General features: G+C 55.4%; 1 protein-coding gene, 1 long non-coding RNA gene and 1 other non-coding gene across 12 annotated transcripts; 2 read left to right on the top strand and 1 right to left on the bottom strand.

The window, feature by feature from the left end:
- The first annotated feature begins 467 nt into the window (after positions 1-467).
- On the top strand, positions 468-15,854 carry PTCH2 (patched 2). Of its 10 annotated transcripts, XM_077845232.1 has the most exons (22): positions 477-668; positions 1,104-1,296; positions 6,925-7,114; positions 7,220-7,289; positions 7,454-7,545; positions 8,091-8,286; positions 9,063-9,184; positions 9,327-9,474; positions 9,553-9,684; positions 9,773-9,928; positions 10,012-10,104; positions 10,838-10,963; positions 11,052-11,170; positions 11,266-11,614; positions 11,744-12,056; positions 12,147-12,289; positions 12,373-12,553; positions 12,690-12,970; positions 13,091-13,228; positions 14,374-14,516; positions 14,593-14,692; positions 15,074-15,854. In XM_077845232.1, exons 1-22 carry the CDS (start codon positions 597-599, stop codon positions 15,338-15,340), a joined length of 3,624 nt encoding a protein of 1,207 aa, XP_077701358.1. In that variant the 5' UTR covers positions 477-596; the 3' UTR covers positions 15,341-15,854. The 10 variants fall into 10 exon arrangements, 9 of the variants coding, with proteins under 9 accessions (XP_077701365.1, XP_077701364.1, XP_077701359.1 ...); XM_077845230.1 differs by having other exon boundaries at positions 476-668; positions 9,327-9,684; XM_077845231.1 differs by having other exon boundaries at positions 476-668; positions 6,925-7,093; positions 9,327-9,684.
- Positions 15,855-17,106: 1,252 nt separating this feature from the next.
- On the bottom strand, positions 17,107-19,992 carry LOC144282085 (uncharacterized). Its single transcript, XR_013350437.1, has 3 exons — positions 19,896-19,992; positions 18,939-19,183; positions 17,107-18,780 (listed from the first exon to the last, which is right to left on the bottom strand). It is a non-coding gene; the product is annotated as an uncharacterized LOC144282085 (long non-coding RNA).
- On the top strand, positions 18,855-18,969 carry LOC144282766 (U5 spliceosomal RNA). Its single transcript, XR_013351209.1, has one exon. It is a non-coding gene; the product is annotated as a U5 spliceosomal RNA (small nuclear RNA).
- Positions 19,993-21,633: the final 1,641 nt, after the last annotated feature.

Raw genomic sequence — 21,633 nt, forward strand, 5'->3', positions numbered from 1 at the left:
AGAGAGGGATGGGTCTGGCCTCGGCAAAGACCGGACAGTAGGGGCAGGAATGGAAGCAGAAAAGGGTGAAGTCTTGGGGCGTCGGCTGGGTCGGCCAGCAGATCCCCCTTCTCCGCTCTGGCGCCTCCTGGCCGCCGCCGGGCCAGCGCCGCGCCTCCCGGGATCCCCTCCCCGCGGCTCCCCGGGGCCCCCGCGGGCGGCCGGCAGCGAGGCGCGGGGGCGCCCTGCCTGGGTGGTCTCCCGCCCCGCCCCCCGCGGCGCCGTCGCCTAGCAGCGGATCCTGCCGCGCGGCCCCGGGTAATTTGCGGACCCTCAGCCAATCGGAGGGCGGCGTCCCGGCCCGCTCCCTTTTTCTGCAGCCAGGGACGCCTCCCCTCCGCACTGCGCTCGCCACCTCCAGCGGCGCGGCCCGGCGCGGGCCGGTAGCTGTGCCTGCGCCCGGGCCCGTCGCCCCCGCCGCCGCCCCGCCCCGCCCCCGCCGCTCACCCACCCCGCGGGCCCCGACGCGGGGCTCCCGGGCAGGGGTCCGAGGCCGGCTTATGGGGAATCCCAGATAACGCGGGTTGGGGGCGCCCACGCCCCCCATCCCCGCCGGCATGGCCCGGCCGCCGCCGCTCCAGGAGCTGCCCCCTGGCTATACACCCCCAGCTCGAGCCACGTCGCCCCAGGTGAGTGGAGGGGAAGCCGGGGGAAGAGACCCTGGGCCCGGGTCTGTCACTCGCAAGGTGTGATGTCGCCCAAGTGCAGGGCTCTAGCCCCGGTTAAGCGTGCGCGCGCTTCTGCGCCTCCTGGGCATCTGCCCCGTGAGGGTGTCTGGGTCTCCCCTCTGTCCACCTGAGAACAGACGTGTGCGTGTGTGTCCTCCTCTCAGGAGACGACCTGCGCTTCCCTGGGGTGTGTATTGGGTGGAGGCTAGGAATAGAGTCAGATCTTTTCCAGCTTTGGGCCTGTGTCCGTGTAGGTCCCACCTGTCCTGCATCCAGAAGCCAAGAACCTGGGGCTTGGCAGAGGGTGTCCCTAAGGAGAAAGGGGCGGGGGGGGGAGGGGGGGAATTCATGCATCGTTGCAGTAATGCCTGGCTGACCCTTCTCTCTCCATCCCAGATCCCAGCCGGGAGCCTGAAGGCTCCACTCTGGCTTCGCGCTTACTTCCAGGGCCTGCTCTTCTCTCTGGGCTGCGGGATCCAGAGACACTGTGGCAAAGTGCTCTTCCTGGGCCTCTTGGCCTTCGGAGCCCTGGCACTGGGTCTTCGCGTGGCCATCGTTGAGACAGACCTAGAACAGCTCTGGGTGGAAGGTGAGTTGTGGACACTAGTCATGGACTTGGGTATGGTGAGCCCCAAACAAGAGCAGGGTGAGGACCTGGCGGCCAAGTTCTAGTGGGCTCAGCTCTGGGTCTGGGGAGGGTACCTGCCCGCCAGAACCTGGGCATCTGGGAGTAGCTCCCTCTTACACCTGTAAATAGACATCTGCTGATGGGGGAGTCCTGAGAATAGGTATATAGAATAGTTTATCTGTGAGTTTGTGTGTCTGTTTATTTAGCAATTCTTGCCAACTTTTTATGTATATTTTTTACTACATGGCAGGGTTTGCAAAGACGGCCAAGATCTTTCGGTAGCAAGGAAAGTAAAATATGTGCTGGGATAAAATACACCATAGAATATAGAGCAGAGTATGATTATGATGAAGAAGAAGAGGAGGCAGGGAGAGATCACACCTGACCAGGAGAATCAAGAAAATTACAACTGGGATGGGGAAACTGAGTAAATTTGCTGGCAGGCCTCAGTGGAGAGGTCCCATGCACCTAGAGTCCCATGCACCTAGGCCCCCTACAACCATTTAGTGGGGAAAAAAAAAAAATGGTACCGGGTCTACACTTTGAGGCAACAGCGATGTCAAATGCAACCAAATCCTCACTTCCTAATGGAATCATTAGATAAAAATGATTTCTTATTAATAATTTTAGCATAACTCCCCTGTCCAGGGGCTCAGTGTCATATGCTGGCCCTTGATTAGAGTCACCCTCTCCTCTGTTCTTTCCTGGGAAATCTGCATTTGTGGGTTCCCCCAAACCTCCCCCAGCCCTGGCCCACACCCAAAGGCAGGGCCAGGTTAGAGTCTCACACCCTTGAGTTATTTCAAATGCTGGCAAGCCCTAGGATGCAGAGCAGATGTTTCTTGGAGCCTGCCTGCCTGCCTGTTAGGCTCTCACACCCCATCCCCACCCCTACCCCAGCCCTCTGCAGGCTCACACATACATACACACTCCAGGCCAGCCCTGGAGTCCAGAGCAGATGTTTCTCTGTGCCTGCCTGCCTGCCTGCCTGCCCCCAGCCCCAGGACACACATGTGCATACATGCACATACACATACCCCCACCCACACTACTGCTGCCTGGGTGGTCCCAAATGACTGCTGGATTTCCTGCCACAATAGAAGCTGTCTCCCCCCTCTTCCTCCTTCTCCATTTCCCAGATCTTGCCCATCTAAACACCGCTTGAACCTCCACGTTCCTCATCTTCTCTCCTACACTCCAGCATAGGACAGGCTACATCCCACCAGGTTTTTTTGCTGCTGTTTATAGCGGGGTGATTGGTGGTAGCCAATTCCTAGGGCTTTTTTTTTTTTTTTTAAGATTTTATTTATTCACACAGCGAGAGAGAGAGAGAGAGAGAGAGGCAGAGACACAGGCAGAGGGAAAAGCAGGCTCCATGCAGAGAGCCTGACGTGGGACTCGATCCTGGGTCTCCAGGATCAGGCCCTGGACTGAAGGCGGCGCTAAACCGCTGAGCCACCCTGGCTGCCCCTTCCTTTATTTCAGAATACTGCTGTGTCCCGTATCAGATAGGGCTGGGGTGAGGTAAAAGCAGTGACCCTGACCTGAACTTTTCTCTGTACATCTGTAGTTGAGGCTTCTCCCAGCAATGCCCTTGGCAATGAGGAGCTGATCAAGGTGAGGACTGAAGAGTATTCTGTGTTCCTTTCCCTTTTTGCTAGTACAGAAAGCAAAGAAAGAAGCAGGACACTGGACATCAGAGTTCTGGACCAGAGTTCAGGGTCCCCTCCAGCTTTGCCATGGTGACAGACAAAATGTGACTTGTCTTTCCTGATCAGTTTTATTTACTTATTTTTTTCCTGATCAGTTTTAAAGCTAAAAGGCTCAGAGATAGATTCATCTCTAAGAAACTTAAAAACAAACAAACAAACAAACAAACAAACATATAGCTAAGCTAGTACTTACAGGAACAGTGATAGAAATGGCTTGAAATTGGAGCTGTCCGTGAAACCAAGGGGCCTGTATCTAGAAGGCAGGGTAGAACATGTCAATTGGTGGAACCACTATCCACTCAAAAACCCAAGGCTAAAACCTTGGGAGTGACCCTCAGTTCTTCTTGCTTACCTAACCAGTTACTAAACCAGCAAATTCTTCTTTCTTAACCTCTGTCACGCAGACCCCTCCCTTACGTACACCCTTGTGGCCGTTGCTCTAGTTGAGGCCTTTCTTGGTCTCTGGTAGTACACTCCGGATTGTATCATTTAATATGCTTTTAGCCACATGAGAACGGAAAAGAAAAGGAAAGGAGGACTGGAGGAAGGAAGGAAGAAGATTGATTTATTATCCCCTGTCACAAGAAAGCTGTAGTAGAAGTAGAGAAGTTCCAGGATGCTTAATTCAGCCATCTGAGGCCATCAGCAAGGACCCAGGTTCTTTCTGTCTTTCTCCTCTGCCTTCTTCAGCATGTCGGGCTTTTCTCCTCAGGCTTATCACCTCCTTGTCCCAAGTGGCTACGGCAGTGTGGTCCCTTAATGGAAGTGAAGAAAAATTTACCAGAAGCCCTGCAGCTGACTTCCCATTTAGTCACTTTGGCAAGAACTGCGTAGCATCCTATGCCTAATCCTATGCCTAAACCCTCCACTTGGCAAATGCAATGGAATTACTGCGATTGACTAATCAAATTTCACCCCCTGAGGCTGCGGAGGGATCCAGCTTCCCTGAATCACTGGGCCTTTCAGAGGATGGCCAACAAAATCAAAGCATTAGAGAAGTGACCAATCTTCTGCAAGCCTCACCTTCCAATGTGCTCCCACACTGCCCTCCTGTGGTGTATCTAACTCTGGCCAAGTCGGTACCCTGGTTAGAGCCCTTCCACTACTTTCTACTAGGTTCTGGGGAGTCTCCAGAATCAAATTCAAGCTCCTTAGCACACATTCTAGGCCCTCTGCAACCTAACTCTTGACTTCTTCAGCATTGTCTCTGCCTCACTCAGCAATACGGAGCCTTTGACAGTTCCCTACATGTACTTGGTCCAGAATGCCTTTTCCTGACTTCTTCCCCTGGCCAATTCCTATTCATTCACAGCTTAGCTCCAGAATATATTGTTAGGTGATGAAAAAGTTAGGTCATCTCACTTCTCTGCTCAAAACCTGCCATGGGTCCCCATTCACTCAGAGAAAGCCTGTATCACTACAATAGCTTATAAGCCCTCACATGTAAAATTTCTGGACCAAAGATTGAACATTTCTCAGGGTCTGATACCTATTACAATATTGCTTCCCTCCAAATATCATACCAAATTACACTCTGGTGGTAGGTTAGAGTGAACTCCCTAACCCTAACCCTAACTCTAACCTGTAAGCCAGCAATGAGGGCTATCTCTCTCTCTCTCTCTTTTTTTTTTTTTTCCTAATTTGATAGACTGTTATTTGTTGCTGCTTTAATTCATATTACCTATAATACATATTACCATTATAAGATTATCTATAAGGTGGGTTCCTTATCCATAATGGCTAACAGGTTATATTTCACCTTTTATAAAGGTACAAGAGTTGTTAACAGATGTGTTGATTTTGAGGTCTCCTTCCCCCGTTCTCCTACTTTTTCCCCGCTCAGTCTTTTTTCACTCTAGTTCTTTCTCATTTTTCTGTCCCACAATCTGTCTTCTTTAAGATTTTATTTATTCATGAGAGACACACAGAGAGAGGCAGAGACATAGGAAGAGGGAGGAGAAGCAGGCTCCATGCAAGGACTCGATCTGAAAACTCCAGGACCACGCCCTGAGCCGAAGGCAGACATTCAACCACTGAGCCACTCAGGCGTCCCCCACAATCTCTTTTCTAGCAACTATTAAATAATAAATAATAATTCCTTCTCTCTTCCTTCTTTGTGCTGTTAGGCAGTTTCCTAAGTACTTTGCCTGCATTGATTCTGATTCTACCAAGGTGGGCCCTGTCCCCATTTAACAGATGAGGAAATTGAGGGCAGGGAGACTAAGTAATTTGCCCCAGGCACAGACCAGGTGTCAGATTAAGGCCCAAAGCAAGGTCTGTACAGAGCCCCACACTCCCCCTTACACCTGCTGTCTCTTCTTGCCCCACAGTACACAACAGGCCATCTGTCCTCATGTCTGTCATCATCATTATTGTCAGTTGAGGTATACTTTTCTCTTCTCCTTTTTTCTTTTCTAAGGATTCTTTATTTTCTTTGATGTTGTACTTTACGTTTTCTGTGTTTCTTTCTCTTGCTTTCTTGATGGCTCTTTCTGGGTTCCTTCCTTCTCCCGTGCCTCCCTCCCCTCAGCAGACTCACCGTGAGGAGCTTATTTCTCACTCCTCCTGTTCCTCCTTGTGGCAGCTCTGGCCTAAGCCTGGTGAAATAAACACTACAGTGCAGGCCTGGGGGAAGGAGTTGGAGAGTCAGAGAAGGAAGAAGAACGTGGAAGCCTGCAACGTGGCTGTGGGAGATTACCTTCGTGAGGGAGGGCCAGGAATGTGATCTGAGTGGGAAAGTGTGAGCATCTGGGTCAGTCTGTGTTGAGGGGTTACTAGGGGTGTGCAGCTCTCATGACTCAGGAGATTACATGGGTTTGAAAAAGAGATTGGGGAACATGATGATCGCGGGTAGGTCTGGAGTCTTAGAGAAGATGCGCATGCGGGCCCCAGGGGTAGCAATGACCCAACAGGAAGAGGCCCCAGACAGGTGGAAGCACAACTGGGCCCAAGACCAGACCAAGTCCAGAAAGCTTCAGGGGTGGTTTGGCCCTTGCCCTTGGCCTCCTCCAAACCACCGTCAGGCCATAGCCCCTCACAGCAGCCCTGCCCGCTCTCCTCCCCGCACCCCTCCCCAGTACAGAGCATGACCCTGCACCAGCACAGTGCAGGACTTGAGGGGTGCCAAGATCAAGGAGACTAAGGCAGGCTTGGCACTGGGCCTCCCTGTGGCCTGGACGGTGAGACTGAGGAAGGGGATCTGGAAGCCTTTCTTCCCCTTGGCTCCCGTTGATGTCACCTCCCCAGGCTACATGAGCTGATTCCAGGTACTTCGCACATGAGCAGAGGCAGGATGCAGCACCAACCACACTGACTGTCCGACCCTCCCCCTCGCCAGTGCCACCACAGGGCCGTCATTACCAGACCCTGCGTCCCTTCCTCAAGCACTGCCTGATACAACCCAAACCAGGAACAAGCCCTAGCACCACCCAGTCTTTTAGGAGACCCTCCCGATGGCAGCCTCCCTATTAATTTTGTCCCTCGTCTTCCTCACCAGGGCACAGAGGGACTGAGTGATGACCCCCTTACCAGGATACCTCCCTAACCCCAGCCCCGGCCCAACTCCTACTGACCTCTCCTTTTGAAGTTGATTGTCCCATCTCTAGCAGACCTAATTCGTCTTCAAATCTTAGACCACACAAGAATTCCATAGAGCCATCCGATGAGGTCTCTCCCTTCCGTGCAAAGCTCCAGATTCTAAGCAGAGTACCAGGAGCCTGGGGAGTCAACATGACCATCGGGGGGCAGAGCAGGGGCTCCTCTCAGGGCACTTCTCCTGCTCGTCCTGGGAGGCCTCGGCAAGCTGGGGTCGGCCATCCCCCAGAGCTCTGGTCCACCAAGGCTCTTCTCCCCCAGCTTTCTCTCTCTGCTCTGGCAGTGGGCAGCCGGGTGAGCCAGGAGTTGCATTACACCAAGGAGAAGCTGGGGGAGGAGGCTGCATACACCTCCCAGATGCTGATACAGACCCCACGCCAGGAAGGGGAGAACGTCCTCACCCCCGAGGCGCTCGGCCTCCACCTCCAGGCAGCCCTCACCGCCAGTAAAGTGCAAGTATCACTCTACGGAAAGTGAGTCTGGCTGAGTCCCCAGCCGCTGGGAGTGAGGCACGCTGTGGCCGGGCTGCTGTGCGAATCCCCCTCTTGAGCTCATCTCTCGTGCCTCGGCCATTTCAGGTCCTGGGATTTGAACAAAATCTGCTACAAGTCAGGGATTCCCCTAATTGAAAATGGAATGATTGAGCGGGTGAGTATCCTGAGCCTGGGTCAAGGGGGAGCCTCTTCTGCAAGCAGGGGAGGGTTCTGAGAGACGAGGAGGGTAAGCAGGGGTGGTCACAGAGGGCATCCCGCAGAGACTGCGGAGGAAGGAGCCCAGGGACAGGACTGATGTGGCCTGGGTGTCCCCGGCAGATGATAGAGAAGCTGTTTCCGTGCGTGATCCTCACCCCCCTTGACTGCTTCTGGGAGGGCGCCAAGCTCCAAGGGGGCTCAGCCTACTTGCCGTGAGTGCTGCCCAGCCGTCCCCAGGCCCTGCTTCATCCGGGAGAGGGCGGGAGTGAGCTTGATGACCAGAACCTTCCCGGGAGCCTGCACACCCCCCCCCTCCGTGAGGCCAGGGCCAGAGCACAGGCTGCCCCAAGGCTCATTCCACAAAGAGAAGAAAAAAGGTCCCCAGAAAGAGCCTTTGCCCCAGGAGAGGTAGCTGGGTGTCAGCTAAGCCATCGGGTCAGCAGGAAAGCCTGTCAGAGGTGCCGTGTGGGTACCCACGGGTTATGTATTGGAACCCAAGGTAGATGGCTTGGGAAGGGACCCTCTTCTGGGCCTCTTCTGCACCTGAGTACTGTCTGTCCTCATGTCACCCCAGTGCAGCAACCTCGTGGGCTCCTATAGCCTGGAAGGTTCTGGGAAGCTCAGCATTGCAGACCCTTCATATGGAGGGATGCATGAGGAGCTAGGAGGAGGGTAGGGTGCAGCAGGGGTCCCCAGCTGCATTTTGGAGGGTGGGAATTGATCCTTTATCCTCGCCAACCACGGGCTCTCCCCTCAGTGGCCGCCCTGACATCCAGTGGACCAACCTGGATCCAGAGCAGCTGCTGGAGGAGCTGGGGCCCTTTGCCTCCCTCGAGGGCTTCCGGGAGCTGCTAGACAAGGCACAGGTGGGCCAGGCCTATGTGGGGCGGCCCTGTCTGCACCCTGACGACCTCCACTGCCCGCCTAGTGCCCCTAACCATCACAGCAAGCAGGTGGGTTCCAGCCAGGTTTGCCAGAGAATGGCTATTTTACTTCCCTTTCCCCGTATGTTCCTCAGGTCTAGAGAGCAGGTGGTGCTCTGTTACCCTGCCCCCACTGTACTAGATGTCTAGAGTGTTCCCTTCCCGTTCAGTTCTCCTAAGGAACCCTCAAGTCATATATGAATCCCTTTGTGCTTCTCTAAGCCCAGAAAAGCTGGTCTTTATCCAAATAGATTTAATCTTTATTTTTTTTAAGATTTTATTTATTTATTCATGAGAGACACAGAGAGAGGCAGAGACATAGGCAGAGAGAGAAGCAGGCTCCCCACGGGGAGCTTTATGAGGGACCTGGTCCCAGAACCCTAGGATCACAACCGGAACCAAAGGCAGACACTCAACCGCTGAGCCACCCATGTGTCCCTAGACTTAATCTTAAAAAAAAAAAAAAGATTTATACATAGAAACTGAGGACAAGCTAGCTAAGCACAAGTATCTTACCTAGCTTCCCTGAGTGTCTCTGTGGCCCTGTGAATGTGAACCTTTTTCCAAAACCCACCAAAGTTATCCCAGCTCTTCCCCCAAGCTTATTTCCAGGCCTCTGCTTCCTCTGGTGGCCTCCTCTCTGCAGGACAGCTGTTCACTTTCAGGGTAGGCGAGAGGCTCAGGAGAATAGTTATCTAGACTTCAGGCTCCAGAGCCCGTGGCAGACTGGGTTCCCGGAGGTCCCAGCCCAGGGACGCCCAGTTACCCATAGCCGGGGCCTTGACCCCTCTCCTGTCCCCCTCCAGGCTCCCAACGTGGCTCAGGAGTTGAGTGGGGGCTGTCACGGCTTTTCCCACAAGTTCATGCACTGGCAGGAGGAACTGCTGCTGGGGGGCATGGCCAGAGACCCCCAAGGACAGCTGCTGAGGTAAGGCCTCCCTGGGGGCTGTTGCGGGGGCCGCAGGCGTAGAATCCACACTCCCATCTAGGTGGTTCCGCGCAAGCCCGTCCTCACCCCCGCTGCTTGTTGAGGCCAGCTCTGACCCCCAGTTCTCCACTATCCTCGCCAGGGCGGAGGCCCTGCAGAGCACCTTCCTGCTGATGAGTCCCCGCCAGCTGTACGAGCACTTCCGGGGCGACTACCAGACGCATGACATCGGCTGGAGCGAGGAGCAGGCGGGCACAGTGCTACAGGCCTGGCAGCGGCGCTTCGTGCAGGTCAGTGTGCGGATGGGCAAGGGCGGTGCCCGAGGCTGCTCCCTCCTCCTGCCCCTCAGATCCACCCTGTCTCTGCAGCTGGCTCAGGAGGCCCTGCCTCAGAATTCATCCCAGCAGATCCATGCCTTTTCCTCCACCACCCTGGATGACATCCTGCATGCTTTCTCTGAAGTCAGTGCTGCCCGTGTGGTCGGAGGCTATCTGCTCATGGTGGGTCCTGCTCCTGGCGCCTTGCCCCGGCCTCCACCCAGCGCCCACCCCGAGAACCACCGTCTAAGACTGTCCTCTCTCCCCACAGCTAGCCTATGCTTGCGTGACGATGCTGCGCTGGGACTGTGCCCAGTCCCAGGGTGCCGTGGGCCTTGCGGGGGTGCTGCTGGTAGCCCTGGCGGTGGCCTCGGGCCTTGGGCTCTGCGCCCTGCTGGGCATCGCCTTCAATGCCGCCACTACCCAGGTACCCCAGGACCGCGGGGCAGACTCGGGGCCCCCAGTGAGGCTGCTCAGTCGCTCCAGCTTCTCACCCCTGTGCCCCTCCAGGTGCTGCCCTTCTTGGCACTGGGCATCGGCGTGGATGACATATTCCTGCTGGCACATGCCTTCACAGAGGCTCCACCTGGCACCCCTCTCCAGGTAAGGCTTCATCCTCTGGAGCAATTCGGCGTAGGCTTCAGAGCCTCTTGACTGGGGCATCCAGGTGGCTCAATCAGTTGAGCATCCAACTCTTTTTTTTTTTTTAATTTTATTTATTTATTCATAAATAGACATAGAGAGAAAGGTAGAGACACAGGCAGAGGGAGAAGCAGGCTCCCTGTGGGGAGCCCGATGCGGGACTCGATCCAGGGACCCCGGGGTCACGCCCTGGGCCAAAGGCAGACGCTCAACCGCTGAGCCACCCAGGCATCCCAGCATCTGACTCTTGATTTCGGCTCAGGTCATGATCTCAGGGTCATGGAATCAAGCCTCATGATGGGCCTTGTGCTCAGCAGGGAGTCTGCTTGAGATTCTCTCCCTCTCCCTCTGCTCCTTCCCCTGCTCATGCTCTCTCTTGCTCAAATAAATAAATAAGTTTAAAAAAAAAAAAAGGGCCTCTTGGCTTAAGTGACCTTAGGCTAGTAATTAACCTGCCTGTGCCTCAGTTTCCTCATCTGTAAACAGAGGTGACAGTAGTGCTTGTGTGGCAAGGGTGTTGTGAGGGTCAGAGATAACTCCAGCTGAATGCTCGGGACGGTGTGCATGGCACGTGTGTGGGACTCCGTAAGCGGGAGCCGCCGTGTGGTTATTGTCCCTCCTCTGCCATCCCAAGCTCCCATGCCTCCCCCTCGCTCTACCTTGAGGACCCACGGCTTCTCCCCTGTCCTGGCAGGAGCGCACAGGCGAGTGTCTGCAGCGCACGGGCACCAGCGTCGCGCTCACGTCCATCAGCCACATGGTTGCCTTCTTCATGGCCGCCCTGGTTCCCATCCCGGCCCTGCGGGCCTTCTCCCTGCAGGTGAGGCCTCGGGGAAGGGCCCAGGCTCGGGGTGAGCGTGAAGGGGGCCGCTTCATCCAGCCTCTGTGTCCCTCCTGTCCACCCCCAGGCAGCCATAGTCGTTGGCTGCAACTTTGCAGCCGTGATGCTTGTCTTCCCAGCGGTCCTCAGTCTGGACCTGCACCGACGCCACTGCCAGCGCCTTGACGTGCTCTGCTGCTTCTCTAGGTACTGTCCCTGCGTCCCCACCCTCACCCCAGGCCTCTCCTCTGTGGCCCCAGCATTTCCACAGAACCGTCACCCCCACTGTCTGCCTCTTCCAGCCCCTGCTCTGCGCGGGTAATTCAGATCCTGCCCCAGGAACTGGGGGACGGGACGGTGCCAGTGGGCATCGCCCACCTGACCGCCACGGTTCAAGCCTTTGCCCACTGCGAAGCCGGCAGCCAGCACGTCGTCACCATCCTGCCTCCCCGAGCCCGCTTGGTGCCCCCACCTTCTGACCCACTGGGCTCTGAGCTCTTCAGCCCAGGAGGATCCACACGGGACCTTCTAGGCCAAGAGGAGGGGACGAGACAAAAGGCAACCTGCAGCTCCCTGCCCTGTGCCCGCTGGAATCTTGCCCATTTTGCCCGCTCTCAGTTTGCACCCTTGCTGCTCCAGTCACACAGCAAGGTAAGAGCCTGGCCCGGGAGAAGTTGGGCTGAGCCCGGGCAGGGTGAGCTGCGGGGTCTCTGGGCCCCACCCCACCACCTGAGGCCGCGGCTGTCCCTGGGCCTCCAGCTTCGTTGCCATTCCCCACAGGCCATCGTGCTGGTGCTCTTTGGGGCTCTCCTGGGCCTGAGCCTCTACGGAGCAACCTTGGTGCAGGACGGGCTGGCCCTGACGGATGTGGTGCCTCGGGGCACCAAGGAGCACGCCTTCCTGAGCGCCCAGCTCAGGTACTTCTCCCTGTACGAGGTGGCCCTGGTGACGCAGGGTGGCTTTGACTACGCCCACTCCCAACGCGCCCTCTTTGATCTGCACCAGCGCTTCAGCTCTCTCAAGGCCGTGCTGCCCACACCTGCCACCCAGGCGCCGCGCACCTGGCTACACTATTACCGGAACTGGCTCCTGGGTGAGAGGCAAGGAAGCGGGCAGGGAGGGCGGCCGCGAGCTGAAGGCCCGGGGACCACAGGCTAACACGCCCTACCTTGTTCTCCCCTAGGAATCCAGGCCGCCTTTGACCAGGACTGGGCTTCTGGGCGCATTAGCCGCCACTCGTGCCGCAATGGCTCCGAGGACGGGGCCCTGGCCTACAAGCTGCTCCTCCAGACCGGGGATGCCCAAGAGCCTCTGGATTTCAGCCAGGTTGGCAGGGGGCTGGCAGGGTCAGGACGCAGAGGGGCTCCAGGCCCAGGGGCCCCGGCCTTCAGCGCCCTCTGCCTCTGCAGCTGACCACACGGAAGCTGGTAGACAAGGAGGGGCTGATTGCACCTGAGCTCTTCTACGTGGGGCTGACCATGTGGGTAAGCAGTGACCCGCTGGGCCTGGCGGCCTCACAGGCCAACTTCTACCCCCCACCTCCCGAGTGGCTGCACGACAAGTACGACACCACCGGGGAGAACCTTCGCAGTGAGTCTCGGGCAAGGGGAGCCCAGCAAGAGCCCCGGCCTGGGCCCACACAGGCCCCTCCCTAAAGCCCTCCCCGCTGCTCCTCGCGCTCACTGGCCACCCTCCCTCTCTCCCTGCCCCCCCCTGCCCTCCGCAGTCCCGGCGGCCCAGCCCCTGGAGTTTGCCCAGTTCCCCTTCCTACTGCGTGGCCTCCAGAAGACTGCGGACTTCGTGGAGGCCATCGAGGGGGCCCGGGCAGCATGCGCCGAGGCAGGTCAGGCCGGGGTGCGCGCCTACCCCAGCGGCTCCCCCTTCCTCTTCTGGGAGCAGTATCTGGGCCTGCGGCGCTACTTCCTGCTGGCTATCTGCATCCTGCTGGTATGCACTTTCCTCGTCTGTGCCCTGCTGCTGCTCAACCCCTGGACGGCTGGCCTCATCGTGAGTCCTCGCAGGGAGGAGGCAGGAGAGACCCGTGGCTCCCCAGCCCTGCCCTGCCCTGCCCTGCCCTGCCCATCACCCCTTCTCCCAGGAGCCCTGGGTGAGCCCTGCCTTCCCCAGGTACTGGTCCTGGCGATGATGACTGTGGAGCTCTTTGGCATCATGGGTTTCCTGGGCATCAAACTGAGTGCCATCCCCGTGGTGATCCTTGTGGCCTCTGTGGGCATTGGTGTTGAGTTCACAGTCCACGTGGCTCTGGTGAGCACAGGCCCTGGGGGAGGGTGGACCAGCTGATTCAGTATTCCACAGATATTTTTCAAGCACCTACTATGCACTAGGTATCCCTTAAGAATTGGTTCTAGTCCCTGTTCGGGCACCCGCCTCAAAAAATGGGGGAAATATAGGGGCACCTGGCCAAGTTGATTTGTAGAGCATGTGACTCGATCTCAGGGCCACGAGTGCCAGCCCACGTTGGGTATAGAGATTACTTAAATAAACAAACAAAAGGAGAACCGGGGATACAATAGCAATACAGACGGACTTTACCTTCAAGGAGCTTCTAGTCTAGAGTGTAGACAGAAAGGAGGAACACGTATATAAATAAGCAGCCGTTGCAGCATAGAAGTGGAGACAAAGCCTTGACCAAAATGGGGACAGAACAGAAGGTGAGGAAATGAGAACCAGTAATTCTTTGGTATGGTTTTACTGTGAAGGGGTCAGAGAAGTGGGGTGGCAGCTGGATGACGATGGGGTAAGGACAGATTCTTCCAAGACAGAGATTCTTCCAAGACAGAGACTGTAGAACTGAGGCAGGCCCGGCCCCTCCCAGAGCTCCACAGTCCCTGGTGAGGAGGAGGGGGAGCGGGAGTGGGGGCCACAGACCCGCAGGGAGCGCCATCCCAAACCTGGCTGGGCCCCACAAACAGAATGGCCCTGTTCTGATGATGATGGGAACGTATATCCTCTGGGGGCGGGGGTGGGGGAAGTCAGCATACAGAGAAGTACAAAGAATTAGAGATCCTCTGAAACCCCATCCTTTTTTTTTTTTTTTTTTTTTTGAAACCCCATCCTAACAAATAACTGACTATTTCGTATCCATCCTCCTGGACAAACCGAAGAGCCAGAGAGCAAACACTAGGCTCGGGAGCAGCTCTGCCTTTGTACCCCCGACACGGCCACAGACGGCGCCGCGTGGGTGCCTGCGTGTGGCTCTTTCAGCTAAACTTTAGGAACACAGGGGGCAGGCCTTGTTTGCCAGCCTTTCTAGAACTCTCTGTGTGTCTCCCTTTGTTACCTAAGTAGAGTCCTCGTGTTCCTGGAGGGTCCTGGGAGCCCTGGGGGCCGATGAGGAGCTGGGGGCAAGGGTGGCCAGGGGGCAGCTACAGGCCTCTTTCTGCCCCCAGGGCTTCCTGACCACCCAGGGTAGCCGGAACCTGCGGGCTGCCCACGCCCTAGAGCGCACGTTTGCCCCAGTGACCGATGGGGCCGTGTCCACGTTGCTGGGTCTGCTCATGCTTGCTGGCTCCAACTTTGACTTCATCATACGGTAGGGGGAGCTGGGCCTAGGGGTAGGGTCGGCGCTGGCTGCAGGGGCCATCCAGGTGACTGCCTCGCCCCCACAGGTACTTTTTCGTGGTGCTAACTGTGCTCACACTCCTGGGCCTCCTCCATGGGCTCGTGCTGCTGCCTGTGCTGCTGTCCATCCTGGGCCCCCCGCCAGAGGTAGTCACCCCCTCCCCCTGCTCCCAGCCCAGGGGGTGGGGTGGGACAGGCAAGGGAAGAGACAGAGCCAGGACAAAATGTTCTCAGTGGCCAAAAGACAGGGCTCACCTCACAGGACCCTCCCCATTAGGTCCTCGGAGGGCAGCAGCCTCTCCCTTTGCCCCAACACCATGGTCCTGCACTTCAGTTTTCCTGGCTTCTTTTGGGGACCCACTTAGCATTTAGGGTCCAGAGCAAGGTACCGGGCTTGTCCCAGACCTTGGTATCCTGTCCCTTGCCAGCTCCTGTATCCTATGGAAGCCATGGTGATGCACCAGTGAGCTGCTGAAGGGGACTGAGGTCCTGGTATCCTTGGGCTCAGTGGACCTGTGTCTCCCCCAGGTGGTACAGATGTACAAGGAGAGCCCAGAGGTCCTCAGCCCCCCAGCTCCACGAGAAGGAGGGCTCAGGTGGGGGTTGCCCCCCACCCTGCCCCAGAGCTTTGCCAGAGTGACTACCTCCATGACGGTGGCCCTCCACCCACCCCCACTGCCCGGTGCCTACATCCACCCAGCCTCTGACGAGCCCACTTGGTCCCCTGTTGCCACACCAGCTGCCAGCGGCTCCAGCAACCTCAGTTCCAGGGGACCATGTCCAGCCACTGGGTGAAAGCACCCGAAGCATGGAGACCCTGCTAGGGCCACCTGAAGTCACTGGGAAGCAGTGGGGGGTGCTACTGAAGGCAGGACGACACCTGGGGAGCCCTGCTGCTGTGTCCGCCTGCGTCCCCTCTCCTGCCTCAGCCATCACGGACCTCCCTGCTGTCCACAGAACCGCCCCGAGTAGGCTCGGAGCGCCTTGCACACCGGGCTCTAGTGCCCGCGCCGGCGGGGGGCGGGTGGAGCCAGCCAACCAGGTGGCGCGTCCAGCCTCTCCCCCTCCCCAGCCCTGCGCCCCGGGCCCCTAGCAAGCCAAGACTGGGGGGGCCTCCAGCACCCTCTGCTAGGCCTGGCCCCCCACTGCTTGGCAACTCCGGAGTACACAGCTCCGTATCTCTGCCCACATCCTACCACATAAATTATTTATATGAAGATGTTTATTTTTGTAGTTTGTATAGATGTTAGCTACGCTGAAAGTTTTATTTTTAAAGAGTGAAATATATTCTATATGAACTCCTCTCAAATGACTGGCTCTTTTCTTTTGAACAAAGGTGAGTTTGCAAGTAGAGGTGTCATGGCCTACGTTCCTGGGGCTGCTCTAGTCCTAGGAGGGAAAGGCCCCAGGTTCTAAATTTTTGTCCCATAACTTTGGCCTATTTATTCACCTGGGAAGTGAAGATGATGTTCAGCAAACATAATGCTGGTCGTAGAGTTGAGAACAGGACTGGGTCAAGTGCTTGGTAGACGAAATGATACAAATGTTTTCGTTGTCAAACTACCGTGTGGCTCTTTTTTTTTTTTTTAAGATTTTATTTTATTATTTATTCATGAGAGACACACAAAGAGAGAGAGAGGCAGAGACACAGGCAGAGGGAGGAGCAGGCTCCATGCAGGGAGCCCGACATGGGACTTGATCCCGGGTCTCCAGGATCAGCCCTGGGCTGAAGGCAGCGCTAAACCGCTGAGCCACCCGGGCTGCCCCCTGTGTGGCTCTTAGAGCGGCCGTAATCCAGCCCTGCACACCTCCCCGGACTCCTCGCCCACCTTTCTGTTTCAGCATCATGGGGGGCATGGGTACAGGGGCAGAGCCAGGCAACAGGTGAAGGTGAAGCTGGGATGGAAATAGCAGGGTCTGAGGAGATATTTTAGGAGTTTTACTTCTAAGCCAACCTCCAAGGCTAGAAGCCTCTGCAAGTTAGCAGTCTGGCGCCCCAGGGGCATCTCTGGCAGCACAGTCGGGGGAATCGGTGGGGGAAATGTCCAGAAATTGAGATGGTGCTAGCAGCCAGTGAGGTGCTGTATTTAGGCTCTTGGTTTTGTGGTGTCCTACAGCCCCACGGTACAGAGGCCTTGAAGATTCTGGCCACGCCCCTGAGCTAGAACACAGCACCTCAGCCTAGGAAGTGGGGGAGGCCTTTTGTTGCCCTTCCCCAGCTATGCCAGGGCTCAGTCTCAAGAGACAGATATCCTCCCTGGGGTCCAGCCACCCACTCACCAGGAACAACCCCACCTTAAGAGCACCGCCTTCTCACATCCCACCCACCAGGCTAAAGGCCAGGAAATCACGTTCTGTCTAAATGTGAGATGAATTAATTTAATACACAAACCTTCAGCAGTTGAATCAACACTACGACGCTTTGGGCAGCCCCGGTGGTGCAGCGGTTAGCGCCGCCTTCAGCCCAGGGTGCGATCCTGGAGACCCGGGATAGAGTGCCGCGTCGGGTTCCCTGCAGGGAGCCTGCTTCTCTCTCTGCCTCTCTCTCTCTCTCTCTCTCTCTCTGTCATGAATAAATAAATAAAATCTTAAAAAAAAAAAAAAACTACAGCGCCTGAAAAGACCTAAGAGAAATGAGTAATTGGCTTTGAACCTAAAGTGGGGCATGCATCCACCACGTGCAAGGGATGGGGGCAGGATTTCAGTCTGCTCATGTCTGGGTCATTATCGGGGGGCTTCTGGGTGGAGCAGGAGAGCTCACTGAGCTGGAATAGTGCAAAACATATCAGCCAACAACAAGCTGACACAAGCAGAGTGGCCTAGGAAACCTAGCTAACATCATTGTCTCAGTGTCTTCATCTGTGAAATGGAAAGATTAAAGCCTATCCTGTAGGGTGCTATTTTTTTTTTCTCATTCTTTAAGATTTTATTTATTCATGAGAGACAGAGAGGCAGAGACATAGGCAAGGGAGAAGCAGGCTTTCCTGCAGGAAGCCTGATGGGGAACTCAGTCCCAGGCCCCCACCCTGGGATCACAACCTGAGCCAAACACAGATACTCAACCACTGAGCCACCCAGGTTTCTCATGATTTTTATTTTTTTATCTTTTTTTTAAAGATTTATTTATTTATTCATGATAGACAGAGAGAGAGAGAGAGAGAGAGACAGGCAGAGGGAGAAGCAGGCTCTATGCAGGGAGCCCGAGGTGGGACTCGATTGATCCGAGGACTCCAGGGCCACGCCCTGAGCCAAAGGCAGGCGCCAAACCGCTAAGCCACCCAGGGATCCCCCTTTTCTCATGATTTTGAATGAAATCATTGATGTAAGGAAGAGCCCAGCATCTCCCTGGTGCTCTCTGGTTTTGTAGTTTGTACAGGTACTAGCTGTGCTGAAGGTTTTTGCTCCGACGCTTAGGGAATAACCCTGAAACACAGAAGAGTGCCCTGGTGTGGCAGCAACTGAGCGGATCCCAGGCACTTGGAGTTGGGCCATCCCAAGAATGGACAGTCCAGGGGCACGAATCACATTCAGTCTCAGAGACAAGTCCTGGGGTGTGCGGGGCAGCCCACCCTGGGTGGCATCACGGACAGGATGAAATCCGAGCCCCTTCCAGGTGCAGCTCTCTGCAGCCTCGCGCTCACCGGCTCTCCCGGGGCCCAGCCAGACTCCCGCCTCATTCAGGCGCACCACACCCTAGGCAGGCCCAAGGCTCCCTGAGCACCCCCCATCATTCACCGGACTGCACCCTCTTTTCCTCCTGGATGGAACAGCCTGTAATATAAACCGGATGCCACCTCCTGCAGGAGGGGTCGTGACCTGCCTCCCAGGAGGTCCCGGGGTCCCCGGGTGTCTTTGCCCTAGCGCTTCTGCTCTGTCCCGGGATGGGGGCCGGGGGATCGCTGCAGGTTTGCCATTAGACGGCACCCCAAGCACTGGGACTAACAACCCCAGCCCCGGTATAGGGCCGGGCACCGGCGGGGAGCACCCCTCACTGGGAGCAAGCCCGGCGCCAGTGCCCACGCAGACCAGGGCAAGGAGCGAGCGCTGCCCCCCGAGGTCCCCGGCGGCGTCTCCGAGCCGGGAGCGCCCTGATTTGCATACCCATGGTGCACCACGAAAAGGCAGTTTCACGCTGCTTGAGGTCCAGCCCCACGGAGGTTTGTGCAGTGTCGCGGGGCACGCTGCTTGCCAGAAACAATGTGCTCCCCACGAATTCCGGGCGGGGAGCACGAACCCTGCGGACACGGAACAACCATAACTGAGCCGAGTGTTGTCTGGCTCTAGGAGCTTCCGAGTGGGGCGGGGCCATACGCTCTGGTTTCTCTTCAGATCGCATAAATCTTTCGCCTTTTACTAAAGATTTCCGTGGAGAGGAACAGTTATGAGTATTTACCCAATTTTTTGAGGCCTCGGCTAACGAGGCTCCCCTTTCCCGGTTCGAAAAGCAGAACTATGGATGTGGGAGTTAGAGCTCGTGCGTCTTTGCGTCCGTTGGTAACTCGTGGTGCTGTACGTAGTTCGGTAATTTCCGGTCTGCGCTGTTCCACGGTGCTTTCCTGTGGGTCACTTCTCTTTAAAATTCTTTTTTGCTGCTTGGGTGTTTTGAAGCAGTCAACTGTGGGTCGTCCCAACTTCCTTCTGGGGAGGCGAACAGGAGAGAAGGTAGGGATCTCGTATGTTGGGGATCCCTGGGTGCTCAGCGGTTTAGCACCTGCCTTCGGCCTAGGGCGTGATCCTGGGGTCCCGGCATGGAGCCTGCTTCTGTCTCTGCCTCTCTCTCTCTCATATGAATAAATAAAATCTTATATATATATGTATATAATCTCGTATGGTATGTTCCTGCCGGTATATGTGGCTTGAGATACAGCAGAAAGGGGGTAAACAGTTCGCACCTGCCCTCAGACTCCCCAGTTGTCCCCCAGCAGTTGGGTATGACCTCCTCAGTGGCTTACCCCCACCCAGCTCTCCCGCTAGCCCTGTTCCTTACTGTAATAGGGGCTTAATTTACCAGGAGAGCCAAGCACTGAAAAAAAATTGGGCAAGTAATATAACCGGGATAAGTAATTGACAGTCTCAGTGGTGTGCCCTACACTAGGAGAGAATGGGTAGGGCTGGCCGCCAAATGTGTCCTCGGATTTTAGGCCTAGCTCTTCCCACCTATCTGCGTTTTCTTTGCGAGGGAGCTCATTTAAATTTTTTTTTTTTTTAAGATTGTATTTATTTGAGAGAGAGAAAGAAAAAAAAACAAGCAAGGAGAGCAGCAGGCAAAAGGACAGGGAGAAGCAGACTCCCCACTGAGCAGGGAGCCCTACATGAGGCCGGATCCCAGGACCAGGGCCCCATGACCTACCTGAGCTGAAGGCAGACGCTGCACTGAGCCACCCAGGTGCCCCTAATTCTTTGGCTTTAAGAAAATGCCATCTCAGGCACCCCGGGTGGCTCAGCGGTTTAGCACTGCTGTCAGCCCAGGGTGTGGTCCTGGAGACGCAGGATCGGGTCCGACATCGGGCTCCCTGCATGGAGCCTGCTTCTCTCTCTGCCTCTCTCTCTCTCTGTGTGTGTGTGTGTCTCCCATGAATAAATAAATAAAATCTTAAAAAAAAAAAGTATTGCCTATTTTTAAAGATTTATTTGAGCGAGAGAGCCACATGCAAGTGGGGGGAGGGTGGGAGGGCAAGGATACCAAGCAACTCCCAGCTGAGCGTGGAGCCCCGCACTGTGGGGTCTCTGGACCCACGAGATCATGACCTGAGCCAAAATCACCAGTTGGATGCTTAACCTACTGAGCCACCCAGGTGCCCCAACACAAAAATTGTTTGAATGTAAATCTGATCACACACTCCACTCCTGCACGAACCCCTCCAGATGCCTTCCCGGGACACGGGGTTCACACCCTTCCTCCTTCAGCCTTACCACCCTGTATGAAGCAAGCCAGCTCCCACCACACCATGATTTATCCTCTTAACCTGTTTTATTTTTCTGCAGAGTACAAACTATCCCTGAAATTGTTTCCTACATTAACTTGTCTGCTGTATGTTTCTCCTAAAATGTAAGCTCGGCGAGCAAGGACTTTACCTGACTTGTTCTCTGATGGATTCCAGGATCCTAAATCAATGCCTTTCACATGAGCACTTAATATTTGTGGAGCAAGTTAATGAATTTTATTTGTATGTGTGTTTGGATTTCTTTTCTAAACACATATACAAAGATAATCTGTATGGTTCTTAGCACTTTACAAAATCAATCTTCCTAAAAACCCTACTAAGTAGATTCTGTTATTAGCTCCACTTTAAGGAAATTGAGGCACAGAAAGGTTACAGACTCTCATTCAAGTCACGAAGCTCCAAAATGGTCGAGCTAGGACTCACACCCAGGCATCCTCGCTCCAGAAGAGACATACTCTTAATCACTATACTACTAGTGGGGTTCAGCACATGCTACCCCAAAACACAGTACCTTAGCATATTGAATTTTTTTTTAAAGATTTTATTTATTTATTCATAGACACACAGAGAGGCAGAGACACAGGCAGAGGGTGAAGCAGGCTCCATGCAGGGAGCCCGATGCGGGACTTGATCCCAGGTCTCCAGGATCACTCCCCAGGCTGCAGGCAGCGCCAAACCACTGCACCACTGGGGCTGCCCCGGCATATTGAATATTTTTAAGCTATTTGAAAAATCAGGAACTTACCTCCCCATCCTACCCTGACACCCTCCCTTCTCCCTTTTTTTTTTTTTTTAAGATTTTATTTATTTCTTCATGACACACACACACACACAGAGGCAGAGACACAGGCACAGGGAGAAGCAGGCTCCATGCAGGGAGCCTGATGTGGGACTCAATCCCAGGTCTCCAGGATCAGGCCCTGGGCTGAAGGCGGCGCTAAACCACTGAGCTACCCGGGCTGCCCTCCCTTCTACCTTGAAACAGGTCATAAAACCCCCAAGGGAGCCCTGCCCTCCTATACTGGAGGCACGGAGTCATCCTTATCCAAAGTCAAAAGGACTCCAAGAAGAATCTAAACAAACAGACCTTGCTAAGTTTCCTGCATACCTCATACTCTTAATTTTTTTAAGAGTTTATTTATT

The sequence above is a fragment of the Canis aureus genome, chromosome 13 (assembly GCF_053574225.1).
Source record: "Canis aureus isolate CA01 chromosome 13, VMU_Caureus_v.1.0, whole genome shotgun sequence".
Classification (NCBI taxonomy): domain Eukaryota; kingdom Metazoa; phylum Chordata; class Mammalia; order Carnivora; family Canidae; genus Canis; species Canis aureus.

Coding starts and splice junctions, on each gene's coding strand:
- PTCH2 (XM_077845230.1), top strand. CDS start 597: ATGGCCCGGCCGCCGCCGCTCCAGGAGCTGCCCCCTGGCTATACACCC. Junction 1,297..6,924: donor AGAACAGCTCTGGGTGGAAG/GTGAGTTGTGGA, acceptor CTGCTCTGGCAG/TGGGCAGCCGGGTGAGCCAG. Junction 12,554..12,689: donor CACCGGGGAGAACCTTCGCA/GTGAGTCTCGGG, acceptor TGCCCTCCGCAG/TCCCGGCGGCCCAGCCCCTG.